The sequence below is a fragment of the Bos taurus genome, chromosome 22 (genome assembly GCF_002263795.3).
Source record: "Bos taurus isolate L1 Dominette 01449 registration number 42190680 breed Hereford chromosome 22, ARS-UCD2.0, whole genome shotgun sequence".
NCBI classification, from domain to species: domain Eukaryota; kingdom Metazoa; phylum Chordata; class Mammalia; order Artiodactyla; family Bovidae; genus Bos; species Bos taurus.
The window spans coordinates 7008551-7027074 of record NC_037349.1 but is presented as its reverse complement, the minus strand read 5'-3'; the positions used below and the strand labels follow the sequence as shown (position 1 = coordinate 7027074).

Here is an 18524-nt window from a genome sequence, read left to right as displayed (position 1 = left end):
TCAGTGCTGTGTTCATTTACTCAAAGCCACAGATCTTGCTCATCAACACTTTTCTTATAGCTACAGCTCTCTGGATTCTAGTGAACATTCCTTTCTTTTTCCCTTCAGCCCTAAATCTTCCTGCTCTTGCTAACCCCTTAGCAAGATCTCTTAAGATCATTAACACCTTTATCAATTATTCCTTCATTAAGCTTTCACCTGGACCTTGATTGAATACAGGTCTCCCAAAACGTAGCCATACCCTACTTTTTTTCTCTCATAAAACCAACGGAGGAAGTTCTCCACTAAAATAACGAAAGAAGACACAGGAATGAGGCAAACAGAACCCGCACAACAATGGTGAAAGAAGATTGCAGGATGACAGCTGTGTCTCAGGTAAACAGAAAAACCAATTCTAATTGCAGCAGCCGGGATAGCAGTGACAGTGCAGGAATTTCACACCCGCTACGAGGTTTGTGGACCCGAAGGGGAAAATGGGGGGGAAGAGAGAGAGCGAGCATCGTTCCCCTGACACACCCCAAGGCGCCCGGCTGCAGCCCAGGACTGCAGGAGGGGTGGGGGTGGCGGCAATCAACCCGCAGAGCTTAGGACTGGCGCTGCGGCAGGGCGGCCGGCCGGGCAATCTGCGCACGCGCACCCCCGCCGCGCCGGCCAGCCTGCAGCGCACGCGCAGTTCGCCCTCTCTTACTCCGTCAGTCCCTGCAGAGCTTGGGTCCCACCCCCGCATGCCCCGCCTCGCTCCCGTGAGCCGAACGCTCCATATCCGGGTTCCCGCCGCCGCCGCTGCGCTCATTCAGCTTTGCCGGGAGCGGTGTGATTCCCTACCAAGATGGCGGCTGTGGGGCGAGTCGGCTCCTTCGGTTCCTGTCCGCCAGGATTAACCGCGACTTACACAGGCGGCCCCTTGGCCAACGAGCTAGCGTCGGGCAACGGCGCGGCCGCGGCAGGCGACGACGAGGACGGACAGAACCTTTGGTAAGGATCGCAGCCCTCCCTGGTCCCCGCCGGCAACGCCGGCCCGGGGATGGTCCAGGGTCGCGTGCCCGCCGGGGCTCGGCGCCCGGCCCAGGCCGCCGCGTTCTCGGCCGCCCCCGTCCGGGCGTGGAGGCCGGGGCAGCCCCTCCGGCGCGGGGCCCCGGCCTGAGCGTGCGCCTTGTTCCCGCCAGGTCCTGCATCCTCAGTGAGGTCTCCACCCGCTCGCGCTCCAAACTCCCCGCGGGGAAGAACGTGCTGCTGCTGGGTAAGTGCCCCAACCTGCTCCGCCCTGCGCGGCGTCCTCCCGGGCCTGGGTCCGGGTCCGCCCGCCGCGCTCTGGCTGGCTTTGTGCGGACAGCCTGGCCGGGCCCCGCCCCGCCTTCCGACCTGTCGCTGACAGCTGGGGAGAAGAGAGACTGGGACCCCTGCCCCGGGACCTTTAGGGACCCGCCCTCCCCAGAACCTGTCTCCACCCCTGGGTGTGTGTGGGGGTGGCCCTGACACCCTCCTCTGGGAAGGACAATGCGATAACCCATTGGACAGAGCTCGTGGCTTGGGCTTTACGTCGAAAATAAGGACGGTTTTTCTTTCATAACAAAAATTGGTAGCAGGAGGCTCTTCGCCAGAGTTCTGTTGCATATAGCATGCCATCAATATTTAATAGCAAGCTCTTTGTGTAATTGACGAAGCTAGAAAGGAGAGCTGGTAGTTGTGATAAATGTTCTTATTTGAGTCAGCTTTTATAGGTACAATGGGCTCGTGTTGCAGCTGCCTTTTTCACTGACACCTATAGGGCAGTAAACAGCTTTCTCGTTCAGCCCCTTTGGCCAGATGGGTGTAATAAGGAGAAATGGTCTAATGTGTCGAGTGTCCTGATTGTTCTATATCCCCTCTGCTCTCCGGGAGTTAGGTATTTGTTTCTTGACTGAGTCTGCGGGTGGACGTGGAGAACAATTCACAGGTTCACATTTTTGCAGGCTTAGCTCCAAAGTCATTTAGAGGAGAGATTTCTTTCATACTCTTGGGATGTGAAAATTTGAAGTTTGGCTCATAAGATGACGGTTAAATTTTAAAACTTTGGTATTGATGCCTCAAGACTTTTTATGTGCATTTAAAAACAGGAAAGGAAACAAAATTCAAATCTATTTGTCAGGGTCTGCTTTTAGTGGGAATGTTTAAATAAAAACAAATCATTTTTCATGAACTGCTGCCAGTCTGCAGTGTGATTCTTGACGTTAATTGAAGTTAATGAAGCTATTTGAAAAATTAGTGTTACTTTTGTTTTTAATGTGATTGAAAGTATCTACTGCGGATTCACCTGGGTTCCCTCATGACCCTATCACATACTAGTCCTATGATCTGAAGCAGGTTCTTTGATTTCTATGACCCTTAGTTTCTTCTTTCTTAAAATTGACATTATAGAAATAATACCTACTTATTATTATGGGGACAACTGAGTGAGGTAATGTTTGTGAACTGAAAACAGCACAGTGACTGTTTGTGAATCTCTTTTAAGTGGATTAGAAAATATTTTTATTTTAAAAATTGAGTTAGTATCTACATAAATGGTAATATAGGCCAGAGACAGAATCCAAAAGCAAAAAAAAAAAGAAAAAATCCAGAAAATGTTTTCGATCTACTAGCTTAAACAAATTTCTATTAAGTGCTTAAACTAAAATGTACCTCACACAGCTTGACCTCATTAAGGTGGGTTGTATTTTTATTTTTTTATTTTTTTTGGTTTTATTTTTAAATACTCTCAAGACTTCTTTTCAGATGCTGCCGCTGTTAAGATAAGATCCTGATTTTTGTTTTTATTTTAGAAGTTCTTCTCAGCTAATCCTTAGTGCATTAGATGTTACTTACATGGTTCTGTTTCTAGTGAAACAAAAGTGACAGCTTTGTTCATTTCTTCATGTGTCTAATTTGCACTGAGGTTGCACCATGCTTTTTAAACCCTTTTTTAAACTTGTCTTTGGGTCAAAGACTGAATATACTTAGAGGCCCTAGACTTCCATCCCTCCAAACTTAGAATAGATTGTTCTATATCTTCTCTGCTGTAAAATAGATTCCTTTTATATGATCTTTTCCAGCTCCACCTGATACCAAGTTATACAAGTTTATAATTAAAAAAAATTTTGGGGGGGGAGTACTATTTCTACTGGGATTTCATCAAAGTCCTTTTCAGCTTTGGGAAAAAGCTGACAACAGATTTTTATACTGATTACATAACCAGGTTTAATTTTCTGGAATACCTCTTAAAGATTTCGTAAGCACATTTCACCGTCGTGTATTATGACTGCCTTCAGTTTATGCTGGTGGAAGAGAAGAATGTATAAAGGGGGATTGTGGTTTTCTTTGTTATAAGTTTGGAGGTGCTAGGCAAAGGATGCTTGGCTCTAGTGTGTCTTTCATAATATGAATCATGGTGATCTCTGGAGTCCCATATTTAAAAAAACCAAATCTGAGACTAAAAAGATGTTACATTTCCAACTACTATGTAAAACGGAACAGTGATCAAACATTATATATCCCGAACACAAATGGCTGTTTAGCTTTACCTTGCTCTGCAGCCTCCCCTTCCCACTGCCTGGGTGGAAGGACTCAAAACTGGCAGTATTTGCCTGTGTGTGAGCCATCCTCAACACCTTTCCTTTTCTTTCTTATTTTAAAACTTTTTATTGGAGTATAGTTGCTTTACATTGTTGTTCGTTTCTGTTGTACAGCAAAGTGAACCAGCTGTACATATACCCCTCTGTCTTTTAGATTTCCTTCCCATTTAGGTCACCGCAGACCATTGAGTAGAGTTCCCTGGGCTATACAGTAGGTTCCCATTAGTTATATAATTTGTATATATGTGTATGTACAAATGTATGTATGTATGTGTAATTTGTAGTATGTGTATGTCAGTCCCAATCTCCCAGCTCATTGCAGCCTCCCCTCCCCACCTTGGTATCCATTGGTTTGTTCTCTACATCTGTGTCGATTTCTGCTTTGCAGATAAATTCATCTGTATCATTTCTAGATTACACATATAAGCAGTATTACATGTTTTTTTCTCTTTCTGACTTCACTTTGTATGAGTCTCTAGGCTTATCCATGTCTCTGCAGATGACGCTATTTCACTCCTTTTAATGGCTGAGTAGTAGTTCATCAGGGGCTTCCCCGATGGCTCAGATGGTAAAGAGCCTGCCTGCAGTGTGGGAGACGTGGGTTCAATCCCTGGGTTGGGAAGATCTCCTAGAGAAGGAAATGGCAGCCGATTCCAGTATTCTTGCTTGGAAAATCCCATGGACGGAGGAGCTGGGCAGGCTATAGTCCAATTCAGTTGCTCAGTAGTGTCCGACTCTTTGCGACCCCATGAACCGCAGCACGCCAGGCCTCCCTGTCCATAACCAACTCCCGGAGTTCACCCAAACCCATGTCCATCAAGTGGGTGATGCCATCCAACCATCTCATCCTCTGTCATCCCCTTCTCCTCCCACATTCAATCTTTCCCAGCATCAGGGTCTTTTCCAGTGAGTCAGCTCTTTGCATCAGGTGGCCAAAGTACTGGAGTTTCAGCCTCAACATCAGTTCTTCCAATGAACACCCAGGACTGATCTCCTTTAGGAAGGACTGGTTGGATCTCCTTGCAATCCAAGGGACTCTCAAGAGTCTTCTCCAACACCACAGTTCAAAAGCATCAATTCTTCGGCGCTCAGCTTTCTTTATAGTCCAACTCTCACAACTATAGATGACCACTGGAAAAACCATAGCCTTGACTAGACAGACCTTTGTTGGCAAAGTAATGTCTCTGCTTTTGAACATGCTATCTAGGTTGGTCATTCCTTTCCTTCCAAGGAGTAAGTGTCTTTTAATTTCATGGCTGCAATCACCGTCTGCAGTGATTTTGGAGCCCAGAAAAATAAAGTCAGCCACTGTTTCCACTGTTGCCCCATCTATTTCCCATGAAGAGATGGGACCGGATGCCATGATCTTAGTTTTCTGAATATTGAGCTTAAAGCCAACTTTTTCACTCTCCTCTTTCACTTTCATCAAGAGGCTCTTTAGTTCTTCTTCACTTTCTGCCATAAGGGTGGTGTCATCTGCATATCTGAGGTTATTGATATTTCTCCTGGTAATCTTGATTCCAGCTTGTGCTTCCTCCAGCCCAGCGTTTCTCATGATGTACTCTGCATATAAGTTAAATAAGGAGGGTGACAGTATACAGCCTTGGCATGCTCCTTTTCCTGTTGGAACCAGTCTGTTGTTCCATGTCCATTTCTAACTGTTGTTTCCTGACCTGCATACTGGTTTCTCAAGAGGCAGGTCAGGTGGTCTGGTATTCCCATCTCTTTCAGAATTTTCCACAGTTTATTGTGATCCACACAGTCAAAGGCTTTGGCATAGTCAGTAAAGCAGAAATAGATGTTTTTCTGGAACTCTTTTGCTTTTTCCATGATCCAGCGGATGTTGGCAATTTGATCTCTGGTTCCTCTGCCTTTTCTAAAACCAGCTTGAACATCTGGAATTTTATGGTTCACGTATTGCTAAAGCCTGGCTTGGAGAATTTTGAGCATTACTTTACTAGTGTGTGAGATGAGTGCAATTGTGCAGTAGTTTGAGCATTCTTTGGTGTTGCTTTTCTTTGGGATTGGAATGAAAACTGACCTTTTCCAGTCCTGTGGCCACTGCTGAGTTTCCCATATTTGCTGACATATTGAGGGCAGCACTTTCACAGTGTCATCTTTCAGGATTTGAAATAGCTCAACTGGAATTCTATCACCTCCACTAGCTTTGTTTGTAGTGATGCTTTCTAAGGCCCACTTGACTTCCCATTCCAGGATGTCTGGCTCTAGGTCAGTGATCACACCATCGTGATTATCTGGGTCATGAAGTTCTTTTTTGTACAGTTCTTCTGTGTATTCTTGCCACCTCTTCTTAATATCTTCTGCTTCTGTTAGGTCCATACCATTTCTGTCCTTTATCGAGCCCATCTTTGCATGAAATGTTCCCTTGGTATCTTAAAATTTCTTGAAGAGATCTCTAGTCTTTTCCATTCTGTTGTTTTCCTCTATTTCTTTGCATTGATCACTGAGGAAGGCTTTCTTATCTCTCCTTGGTATTGTTTGGAACTCTGCATTCAAATGGGTGTATCTTTCCTTTTCTCCTTTGCTTTTTGCTTCCTGTCTTTTCACAGCTATTTGTATAGTCCACGGGGTCACAAAGAGTCGGACACGACTGAGTGACTTCACTTGACTGGCATTTCGCTGTATACGTGTACCGCATCTTCTTTAACCGTTGCTCTGTTGATAGACATTTAGGTTGCTTCCGTGTCCTGGCTGTTGTAAATAGTGCTGCAGTGAACACTGGAATGCATGTATCATTTTGAATTATGTTTTTTCTGATACAGGCCCAGGAGTCTGTTGGGATTCTGGGTCATATCTCAGAGCATTTACATACAAATCTTAGTTTGCCTCCTCTGCCCCTGTTCCTCCCGACTTCCCCAAATTTGGGATGTAGATGTTAATGCTGATTTGTAGATAAGATGCTGAATTTTAGAGAGCTGTTCAGTGAGTTTTCCAAGGCCACACAGGTGTAAAGACCCTGCCCTCTAATGTTTGTGAGGATTTTGGACTTTTGATAGAAATTCCTTCAAGGGAGAAAGTGCCACCTACTCTTCCTACCACATAACTTTTTAAAAAGGCTATCTTTAAGTGAAAATACTAATAATTATTTTAAAGTAAAATCAAAATATTTGTTGGATTCTGGGCTGTAGCGTCTGTTGTCATGGTGTTTGTGCTGAAGAAGTCATTTTCTTGTGTCTGAGCCCTGGTGAAACCTGGAAACACTCTGGCATTAGCATTCAGTCATTCTTGCTTGAAGGATTTGGAGAGTGAACTTGTTTGTTCTTGATATTAAAAGGCAGAACTTCTTGTGCGTGTGTTTTTAGTGGGATTTAGCTTACAAACGGTCCTTTTAAGAACTTTTTTCCTCTTTACCCTTACTATTTAATCAAACTTTACTACAGTGATTGTAGTTATATGAATTTTAATAGCCGCTGTTGAGGGCACTTTCTCCATACCTTGGGTTACTTAACCATGTTTTGATAAGACTACCTAAGGAAAATAACAACAGCAACAAATTTATAGGCAGTTACATGTACCAGGCACATTAGGATTGTTGACATACCGAGATTATCCCCGTAAAGATCAGGAAAGAAAGAGCTGTTAGGTAAATTGCCCTGAGGTTACATAGCCAGAAAGGGGCAATGTCAGGATTCTGAATTGTGCAGCCTGGCTCCAGAGCCAGTATTCTTAATCTATACCGGGCAGTCTCTCTCTAAGAAAAGAGAGCTTTCTTTGTAGGAAAAGTAAAAGATGCTGAGCAGTTATTAAGGACTTTTCTTTGGTTCTCCTGATGTAATCTGCCTCATTTGCAAAACATCTCATTGATAAAGATTAATTGAATTAATTGTCTGAAGATACATACGTAGCCTTGGACGCTAGCACGGTTCCTGGCTGATAGATGAGACATTAGTATCACTTCCTGTTCTGAGGCCATTGTGAATTAATGAAAGCTGGTTGGTTGGCCCATGTAAGCCTCACCTTTCTCATCTGTAAATTAAGAGACTTGGACTTAGTGATCTCTGAAGTACCTCCTCTGACATTCTATAATTATTTCTGATTGTAAAGCTTGTGAGTTGTATATTTTTGAAGAAATATTTTGAAAACATGCTGTAACTGGGTTTAAACTAATAAAGTATTTCTTTGTATATGTGGACGGTTTGATTCCGCTCAGGGAAGAAATCTGGAGTCTGCATTTTTTACCCCTGAAGACGTTACTAGTTCAGGATAGTGTGCAGCAAAAAAAAGTCTCACGAAATACTGAGCATCATCGGGAATAAAATTCATTTCTTTTATGTTTGAATTATTGCAAGTAGGAGACCTCAAGATACACATTGGACTAGAGATCTTTTCAGGGAAGTAATTTGTCAAAGAAGTGAGTGGTTTTCTGTATAAGGAATGACTCTGAAAAGAATGAAATTGTTCAGTTAGAAACTGAGAGAAACTGAGATTAAAGATCCCCAAAGTTGTATGAGTTGTGAGAAACAGATGTTTACCAGGTGGCGCTGTTTTCAGGATGATTCTTACAGGAGTGTGATAGAAGGAATAGCGCTGTCACAGCTGTGCTGCTGGACTGGTAATTTTCAAAGGATTAACAAACTATTGCCTACTATTTGTTACTGTTGCTGTAAAATATACCAAATATAAGGTGTTTTGAGAGTCCAGTGGCATATTGGTATTTTACGATGGTCAGCAAGCTATCAAGGCCACATAGTAAATAGTTTAGGCTCTGTGAGCCATATGGTCTCCATTGTAACTATTCAGCTCTGCCCTTGTAGCCCCCAGACAGCCATAGAGAATACATTCGTGGATGGGGGTGGCAGTATTTAGTAAACTTTGATTTACAGAAAGAGGCAGCAGACCAGATGTGGCCTTTGGGCAGAAGTTTGTAGCCCCCTCTTTTTAGAATGTTGCTGCTGCTGCTGTGTCGCTTCAGTCGTGTCCGACTCTGTGCGACCCCATAGATGGCAGCCCACCAGGCTCCTCCATCCCTGGGATTCTCCAGGCAAGAACACTGGAGTGGGTTGCCATTTCCTTCTCCAATGCATGAAAGTGAAAAGGGAAAGTGAAGTCGCGCAGTCGTGTCTGACTCTTCGTGACCCCATGGACTGCAGCCTACCAGGCTCCTCCATCCATGGGATTAGAATGTTAGGGGCGTCAGTTTTATCAATAAATGCCAGGTGCCAGTAAATAGAGCTTTCTAGTTACCAAATAATGCTCAGTAAATAACTGTTGGATGAATGTTGACCATCTTTTGCTTAAAGGTTCATTGTTATACCAGCTAAAGGTATAGTCTGAACACAGGTTTAAGAATTGTCAAGAGAAGCTCATCTATTTCCTTCTAGAGCTACTGTCAAAAACAGAAAACAGAGCTGGGTGAAGTACACATGTCAGGCGATAAGACATGAAGGAAGATCAACAAAAACCCTTTGAAAATGCAGAACAGAAGCTTTGAGTTAGGAAAAAGGAAAGACCCAAGTTGAGCATGGGACTGTGGTAGTACTGAGTGAGTGACCAAGGAACTTCCTGGTGGTCCAGAGGTTAAGACTGTGCTCCAGTGCAGGGGGCATGGGTTCAGTCCCTAGTTGGGGAACTATATCCAACATGCTTTGTGGGGAGGCCAAAAAGAAAAAAAAAGTGACCATGGGCTAACCTTTTGGGGTCCTTATTTTGTTTGTAAAGTAAGGGCAGTGGCTGTTAGAAAAACCTCACAGGTACCCTCTTTATTCATTAGTTCATCAAGCATTTATTAGAGTGTGCTGTGCACAAAATGCTCTGCTGGGTCATCTGGAGAAAACAAGGCTCGCTAGGACTTGGTCCCTGCCCTCCAGGAGCTTATAACTCCAGTGGGGAAAGACTCACAGCGTATAGTAAAAAGTCATATGTGTCAGTCTGAAGTAATTGCTAAACAGATTACGTAAGCTTTTTATGGAAAAGGTGGTATCTGTGTAAACTTCTGCGAGTCGGGTTGGGAGGGGAGCGCTGCAGGACGGAGGAGGGGACGTGTGGCTGTAGCTGAAGGCCTGGTGAGAGGGTCCCGAGCTGCTCAGGTGTGGGGCCCTCACCCAGAGGCCCCGGTGTCGGAGTCAGCCCTCCCGCCGTCTGTGGGCTTGTGGGCGCGGCGTGCAGCCTCCTGGCCTTTCAGGGAAGAGTCTTTCGTATTTCCTGGGATTCAGAGAACCAAAATAATGTGTAGCACACCTTCTGCTTATTTTAGATGATAGAAGTGATACATGTTTCTTGCCAGAGAGAAAAAATACTTATGAGTTAGAAAAATGACCATAACAAGTGATCTCACCACCTGGAGGTAATCAGTCTTCATTTTCTCTATGTATATGTTTGTTTTTTTTTAACAAAATAGGCTCATACCTCGTATTTTGAAATCAGATTATTTTTATCTTTATGTATCAGAAGGTTTTTTTTTTTGGTATGGTAATGGATATGGATTTCCCTTTTAGTGACTGAATAATACATATGGTTCTCTCATAAAATTATACTTGATGGGTAAACAGATTATTCTTGTTACACCCCATTTTCCACTTACCAGGTATTATCTTTGGGATAAATTCCCACAGGTTGAGTTGCTAGGTCTAAAGAATATATCTTCAAAGTCTTCTTAAATATTATTAAACAGTAGTCTCAGAAAGTTGTCCTGCTCTACATGTCCCACCATGAGTGTGGAAGTACTTGTTTGTCTAACACCATTGGTGACACGAGGGACTGTTCATGTCAATCTTTGCCTGTCTGGTAGGGAGGTTAAAAACTGGCATATTAATTTAAAGGCAGTTTAATTGTAGAATATATACTATGCTTGTTCATTAGGAACTGTTGCATTAGGGTGACCTTGACCCTCTGGAGCCTAGGAACTGTTAATAACCATTGGGATCGGTATTTATTGGCCTTGGTGAATGTTTATTGAATTACACTCAGTGTTGTTCAGTTCAGGCCTAGTGAGAGAAATGATAAAGGGTAGGTTTTGCTTTTACTGTCCCGTAGATGGCTGAATGACATTCAGAGGTAGGGCTAGGACCCACTGACGGGTGTGTGTTGTGCCTGTTACTCGAGTCTTCTGCTGGGTGCTTTACTCTGTAGCATGTTCCCTGTCTTGTAGAAGAGGGCTTTGAACCCCAGGGTGCACAGCTGAGCTGGGATTCAGGGTTGGCTTTCCACCACACGCACTCCTTGACACACTGGAGGGAGGTAGTCTTGAAGCAGTGGCCGCAGATCCTGTGGCTGGTTAGTAGCTTCTTCCTGCCTTTGCCGGCTGAGGCAAGGGAGAGAGATGCTCTTTGCGGTACAAAGAGCAGACCAACCCCCAACCCTGCTTGGGTCATCCAGATAACTTACGGAAAGCCATGCGAAACGTCCAAGCCCAGTAGTTCTGGTGGTGACTGCGCATGGCTCTTGTCACCAGAGCTTTCAGATGAAATAGGATGCTTTACTTTTCATTTGTTTTTAATAAGAATGTATTTTTGGCTGTGCTGAGTCTCTGTTGCTGCACACGGGCTTCTCGTCGAGGCGTCTTCTCTTGTGGACCCCAGCTCTAGGCTTAGTAGCTGTGGTGGTGGGCTTAGTTGCTCCGCAGCGTGTGGAGTCTTCCCGGACCAGGGGTTGAACCCATGCTCCTTGCATTGGCAGACGGATTTTTAACCACTGGACCACCGGGAAAGCCCAGTAATTCACTTTACATCACGCAAAGCCAAATCAGAGGTGTTCATTTTACAATGTTGGTATCTTACTCGGATACAGAAGGAATATGGCAGGCTAGAATTCTGTTATGGTTAGTGTCATGATGCGGTGGACCGTAAAGTTTCCAACAGACGTGTGTGGCAGTGTGAACCAAAGCTCTGTGCAGAAAGCAGGTGCCAGAGACACACACCTCTGCCCAGCAGGGAGTGTGCTGTGCTTCAGCCTTCCGCGGCAGCAGGAGAGGAAGCTGGGAGGAGAGGGAGGCAGAGCACCGCTTACGTTTCCCTTGTCATCCCTGTCTGTCTTGAGCTGAGGGGAGAATGCTAGAATCTGCTCCCTAACAGTGACAGAGATAATAGCGTGGAGGAGCATTGCTGGATTTTAAATCCTGACCCTTCCTCAGCAAGTTGCTTAATCTTTCAGATTATACTGTTCACCTTTGAGGATTATTGTAAGGATTATATGATATTGTTTGTAAAACGCTTCAAACATTGGCATACATGGGAAGTGTTCAAGGTGTGACTAACCTAGTACAGTGTGTACTTAGTGTTTCAACCGCTCAGTTTCACAATTCATGCTTTTGTTTTCTTTTTAAAACACCAATGTCTAGGAAAAACCCCAGTGCATCATATCACTGATCAAGAAGGTATGGATTGTAATAGTCCTAGAACTTTAAATCTGTCACTTTAAAGATTGAGATTGTCTGGTTTTATACCCCACCCTACCTCCATTTAGGGGCTTCCCTGGTGGGTCAGACGGTAAAGCGTCTGCCCACAATGCGGACAACCTGGGTTCGATCCCTGGGGTGGGAAGATCCCCTGGAGAAGGAAATGGCAACCCACTCCAGTACTCTTGCCTGGAAAATCCCATGGACAGAGGAGCCTAGAAGGCTACAGTCCATGGGGTTGCCAAAGAGTCGGACATGACTGAGCGACTTCACTTTCGCTTTTCACTTTGATGCATTGGAGAAGGAAATGGCAACCCACTCCAGTGTCCTTGCCTGGAGAATCCCAGGGACGGGGAGCCTGGTGGGCTGTTGTCTATGGGGTCAAACAGTCAGACACGACTGAAGCGACTTGGCAGCAGCAGCTGGTAGCTCAGACGGTAAAGCGTCTGCCCATAATGCGGAAGATCTGGGTTCGATCCCTGGGTTGGGAAGATCCCCTGGAGAAGGAAATGGTAACCCACTCCAATACTCTTGCCTGGAAAATTCTGTGGATGGAGGAGCCTGATAGGCTACAGTCCATGGGATTGCAAAGAGTCAGATACGACTGAACAACTTCACTTCACTACCTCCATTTAGAAGACAAGGGAGCAAATGGAAGTTATCTGACCTGTCCTGGTTCATACAACTAATGGTGACAAGGTTATAGTTAACTAGAAGTCCCATCTTCTAGATCTTTATGTTTTTAATTCATTCATCAAAATATTATAAAGTTGATGGGCATTACATCCTGGTGTTAAACTAGAGATCTGTTGAGATAAAACAACATCATAAGCACATGTTTATGTTGATGCTGTTTTGGTTACCTTATGTGGAGTTGTTTTTCCTAATTTGGTGTTCAGATTTGAGCTTCGAAGTGAGAACTGATGACTGTTGGTGGTTTATGGTAAAACTGAAGTTCTTTTAAGTGCTTGGATCCTGTACTTGGCTCACAGAGAGTGATTTACTTGAATAGGTTCAGATGAATAATTTGAAATACAGGCTTATTTGCTGTGGAGAATTTCACTGTAATTGGATTAACAAATTCCTCCTTTTGGTCCATCCGCCAGGACAGGATTTGGCCTATAGACTCTTGTTCTGTGGCTAGCAAGCTAAGAATGGGTTTGTTTTTTATGTTTTTGAAGAGTTGGGGAGGCAGAACCCAAAGATAAATATGTGACAGAGACCTTATGTGACCTGCAAAAGCTGAAGTATTGCTGTCTAGTCCCTTCCAGAAAAAGTTGCCCAGTGCCTGGATGAGGACATGAAAATAACTTCATTATGATATAGTTTGATCTAAAGAAATGTTCAGTTCAGTTGCTCAGTTGTGTCGGACTCTGTGACCCCATGGACTGCAGCACGCCAGGCCTCCTGTCCATCACCAACTCCCAGAGTGCACTCAAACTCACGTCCGTTGAGTCGGTGATGCCATCCAGCCATCTCATCCTCTGTCGTCCCCTTCTCTTCCTGCCTTCAGTTTGGCCCAGCGTCAGGATCTTTTCCCGGGAGTCCGTTCTTCGCATCAGGTGGCCCAAGTATGTTAGGGGTTTTAAATTTTTATTTTATATTTGGGGTGTAGTTGATTGACAGGGTTGTGTTAGTTTCAGGTGTGCAGCAGAGTGAGTCGGCTATGCACGTACATGTGTGTGTTGTTTTTCAAATTCTTTTACCATTTAGGTTATTACAGAATATTGAACAGAGGCCCCTGTGCTATACACTAGGTCCCTGTTGGTTATCTATTTGTTTCTATTTTAAAAATTTTATTTGGGTATAATTGATTTATAATGTGTTAATTTTTCAGTTTCAGTTCAGTCGTTCAGTCATGTCCAACTCTTTGCAACCCCGTGGACTGTAGCATGCCAGGCTTCTCTCTCCATCACCAACTCCTGGAGCTTACTCAAACTCATGTCCATCGGGTTGGTGATGCCATCCAACCATCTGATCCTCTGTCGTCCCCTTCTCCCACCTTCAATCTTTCCCAGCATCAGGGTCTTTTTCAATGAGTCAGTTCTTTACATCAGGTGGCCAAAGTTTTGGAGGTTCAGTTTCAGCGTTAGTCCTTCCAGTGAATACCCAGGACTGCTCTCCTTCAGGATGGACTGGCTGGATCTCCTTGCAGTCCAAGGGACTCTCAAGAGTCTTCTCCAACAACACAGTTCAAAAGCTTCAATTCTTTAGCACTCAGCTTTCTTTATAGTCCAACTCTCACATCCATCCATGACCACTGGAAAAACCATAGCCTTGACTAGACGGACCTTTGTTAGCAAAGTAATGTCTCTGCTTTTTAATATGCTCTGTAGGTAGGTCATAGCTTTTCTCCCAAGGAGCAAACATTTTTAATTTCATGGTTACAGTCACCATCTGCAGTGATTTTGGAGCTCAAGAAAATAAAGTCTGTCACTGTTGCCACTGTTTTCCCGTCTATTCGCCATGAAGTGATGGGACTGGATGCCATGATCTTAGTTTTCTGAATGTTGAGCTTTAAGCCAACTTCTTCACTCTCCACTTTCACTTTCATCAAAAGGCTCTTTAGTTCTTCTTCGCTTTCTGCCATAAGGGTGGGTCATCTGCATATCTGAGGTTACTGATATTTCTCCCAGCAATCTTGATTCTAGCTTGTGCTTCATCCAGCCCAGCGTTTCTCATTGTATACTCTGCATATAAGTTAAATCAGCGGGGTGACAGTATACAGCCTTGGTGTACTCCTTTCCTGATTTGGAGCCAGTCTGTTGTTCCATGTCCACTTCTAACTGGTGCCTCTTGACCTGCACGCAGGAGGCAGGTCAGGTGTTAATCTCTGCTGTACAGCAAAGTGAACCAGCTATACATGCACAGCTGTCCGTATATGCTGTTGGCTTTCCTTCTCCTTTAGTCGCCACGTAGCACTGAGTAGAGTCCCCTGGGCTGCACGGTGGGTTTCTCATTAGCTCCCTGTTCAGTACACAGCAGTGTACGTGTGTCCATCCCTGTTTCCCATTCACCCCACCCTTGCTTCCCCCTCGGTGTCCCTGTGTTTGTTCTCTATGTCTGTCTCTATTTCTGTTTTGCAAATAGGTTCATCTGTACCATTTTTCTGGATTCCACATATATGTTAATGTGATATTTATTTTTCTGACTTCACTCTGTATGAGCGTCTCTAGGTCCATCCATGTCTCTGCAAATGGCACAATTTCATTTCTTTCTGTAGCTGAGTAATATTCCATTGTATGTATGTACCACATCTTCTTTACCCATTTCTCTGTTGATGAATATTTAGGTTGCTTCCATATCCTGGCTATTGTAAAGTGAGCTGTAGTGAGCATTGGAGAGCATGTTTCTTTTTGAGTTATGGTTTTCTCCAGGTATGTGCTCAGGAATGAGATGATTGGATCATGGAGTAGTTAACGTTTTTAGTGTTTTAAGAAATGTCACTGTTCTTCCTACGGGCTGTATCAGTATGCATTCCTACCGGCAGTGTAAGAGAGTTCCTTTACTCCACACTCTCTCTAGCATTTATTTAGTTTTTAATTTTTAAAAGTAGTAATGTATTTATTTTGACTCTTCTGGGTCTTCATTGCTGTACACTGGCTTTCTCTAGTCGTGGCGAGCGGGGAGCTCCTCTGTAGCTGCCTTGTACCGACTCCGCATTGTGGTGGCTCCTCTTGTTGCGGAGCATGGGCTTTATGGCGTGTGGGCTTCAGCAGTCGTGGCACACGGGTTCCGGGGCGTGGGCTCAGTAGTGGTGGTGCACAGGCTCAGTTGCCCTGTAGCACGTGGGATCTTAGTTCCCTGACCACGAATCAGATCTGTCCCCTGCATTGGCGGGCAGCTTCTTAACCACTGGACCACCAGGGAAGTCCCTCCATCATTTACTTTTTTAGATTGTTTTGATGATGGCCATTTTGACTGGTATGAGGTGTTACCTCATTGTAGTTTTGAATTTCTCTAATAATTAGTGATGTTGAGCATCTTTTCATGTGTTTGGCCATCTGTATGTCTTTTTTGGAGAAATGTCTGTTAGGTATTCTGCCCATTTTTTCGTTGACTTTGTTTTTTGGTCTGGATTAGCTGTTTGTGTCTTGTGTGTGTGTATACACACGTATACATATGTATATAAATATGTATATATATTAACATGTATTTGTTTATTTGGCTGCACTGGATCTTAATGGCATCTTTGATCTTCACTGGGGATTTGGGATCTTTAGTTATGACACGTGGAGTCTAGTTCCCTGACCAGGAATCGAACCCGGGTCCCCTGCATTGGTGATGTGGAGTCTTAGTCACTGGGCCACCAGGGAAGTTCTGAGCTGTTTGTATATTTGGAGATTAATCTTTTGCCAGTTGATTGGTTTGTAAATATTTTCTGCCATTCTGAGAGTTGTCCTTTCATCTTGTTTATGGTTTCCTTTGCTGTGCAAACACTTTTAAGTTTAATTTGGTCCCACTTGTTTATCTTTGTTTTTATTTTCATTACTCTAGGAGGTGGGTTGAAAAAGATCTTGTTGGAGTTTGTTCTGCCCATATTTTCTTTTTAGAGTTTTATAGTGTCTGACCTTATATTTAGGTCTTTATCCATTTTGGGTTTATTTTTGTGTATGGTGTTAGGGAGTGTTCTGATTCCAGTCTTTTACATGTAGCTGTCCAGTGGTCCCAGCACCACTTACTGAAGAGACTGTCTTTCCTCCATTGTGTATTCTTGCCTCCTTTGTCATAGATGAGATGCCTGCAGGTGCATGGGTTCATTTCTGGATTCATCAATCTGTATTTCTGGTTTTGTGTCAGACCATTCTGTTTTGATTACTGAAGCTTTGTAGTTTAGTCTGAAGTCAGGGAGCCTGATTCCTCCAGCTTTGTTTTTCTTTCTCAGGATTGCTTTGGCTATTTGAGGTCTTTTGTACTTTTATACAAATTTAAAATATTTTTGTTCTAATTCTGTGAAAAATACCATTGGTAATAGGGATTGCATTGAGTTTGTAGGTTGCTTTGGGCTTTCCTGCTGGCTCAGTGGTAAAGAATTTGCCTGCATTGTGGGAGACCTGAGTTCGATCCCCAGGTTGGGAAGATCCCCTGGAGAAGGGGATGGCTACTCAGTTCAGTATTCTTGCCTGAAGAATTCCATGCACAGAGGAGCCTGGTGGGCTATAGTACATGGGGTTGCAAAGAGTCAGACACGACTAAGCGACTAACACTTTCACTTTTTGGGTAGTACAGACATATTCACCATGTTGATTGTTTCAATCCAAGAACATTGATACATCTCTCCATCCGTTTGTGTTGTCTTTGATTTCTTTCATCACTACCTTGCGGTTTTCTGAGTACAGCTCTTCTGCCTCCCTAGGTAGGTTTATTCCTAGTTATTTTGTTCTTTTTGTTGCAGTGGTAAATGGGATAGTTTCCTTAATTTCTCTTTCTGATCTTTCATTGTTAGTGTATAGGAATGCAAGAGATTTCTGTGCATTAATTTTGTATCCTGCAGCTTTGCTAAATTCCTTGACTAGCACCAGTAGTTCTCTGGCAGTATCTTGAGGATTTTCTGTGTATAGTCTAATCTGCGAACAGTGACAGTTTTACCACTACTTTCCCAATTTGCATTGCTTTCATTTGTTTGACTGCCGTGGCTGAGACTTCCAAAACTATGTTGAATAGAATTGGAGAGAGTGGACATCATTGTCTTATTCCTGATCTTAAAGGAAGTGCTTTCAGCTTTTCACCATTGAGTATCATGTTAGCTATAGGTTTGTTGTCAGTCAGATCAGTTTAGTCGCTCAGTCGTGTCTGACTCTTTGCGACCCTGTGAATTGCAGCACGCCAGGCCTCCCTGTCCATCACCAACTCCTGGAGTTCACTCAGACTCATGTCCATCAAGTCAGCGATGCCATCCAGCCATCTCATCCTCTGTCGTCCCCTTCTCCTCCTGCCCCCAATCCCTCCCAGCATCAGGGTATTTTCCAGTGAGTCAACTCTTCGCATGAGGTGGCCAAAGTACTGGAGTTGCAGCTTTAGCATCATTCCTTCCAAAGAAATCCCAGGGCTGATCTCCTTCAGAATGGACTGGTTGGATCTCCTTGCAGTCCAAGGGACTCTCAAGAGTCTTCTCCAACACCACAGTTCAAAAGCATCAATTCTTCGGTGCTCAGCCTTCTTCACAGTCCAACTCTCACATCCATACATGACCACTGGAAAAACCATAGCCTTGACTAGACGGACCTTTGTTGGCAAAGTAATGTCTTTGCTTTTGAATATGCTATCTAGGTTGGTCATAACTTTTCTTCCAAGGAGTAAGCATCTTTTAATTTCATGGCTGCAGTCACCATCTGCAGTGATTTTGGAGCCCAAAAAAATAAAGTCTGACACTGTTTGCCCATCTATTTGCCATGAAGTGATGGGACCGGATGCCATGATCTTCGTTTTCTGAGTGTTGAGCTTTAAGCCAACTTTTTCACTCTCCTCTTTCACTTTCATCAAGAGGCTTTTGAGTTCCTCTTCACTTTTTGCCATAAGGGTGGTGTCATCAGCATATCTGAGGTTATTGATATTTCTCCTGGCAATCTTGATTCCAGCTTGTG

The 18524-nt window shown here is 43.9% G+C and overlaps 1 protein-coding gene across 1 annotated transcript in view; it reads left to right on the top strand.

Moving 5' to 3' along the window:
• The first annotated feature begins 718 nt into the window (after nucleotides 1-718).
• Nucleotides 719-18524, top strand: part of DYNC1LI1 (dynein cytoplasmic 1 light intermediate chain 1) — a 53047-nt gene continuing 35241 nt past the window's right edge. The window contains 2 exon segments of the mRNA NM_001046052.2: nucleotides 719-975; nucleotides 1167-1240. Of these exon segments, the coding sequence (NP_001039517.1) occupies nucleotides 830-975; nucleotides 1167-1240 (220 nt within the window). The 5' untranslated portion in view covers nucleotides 719-829.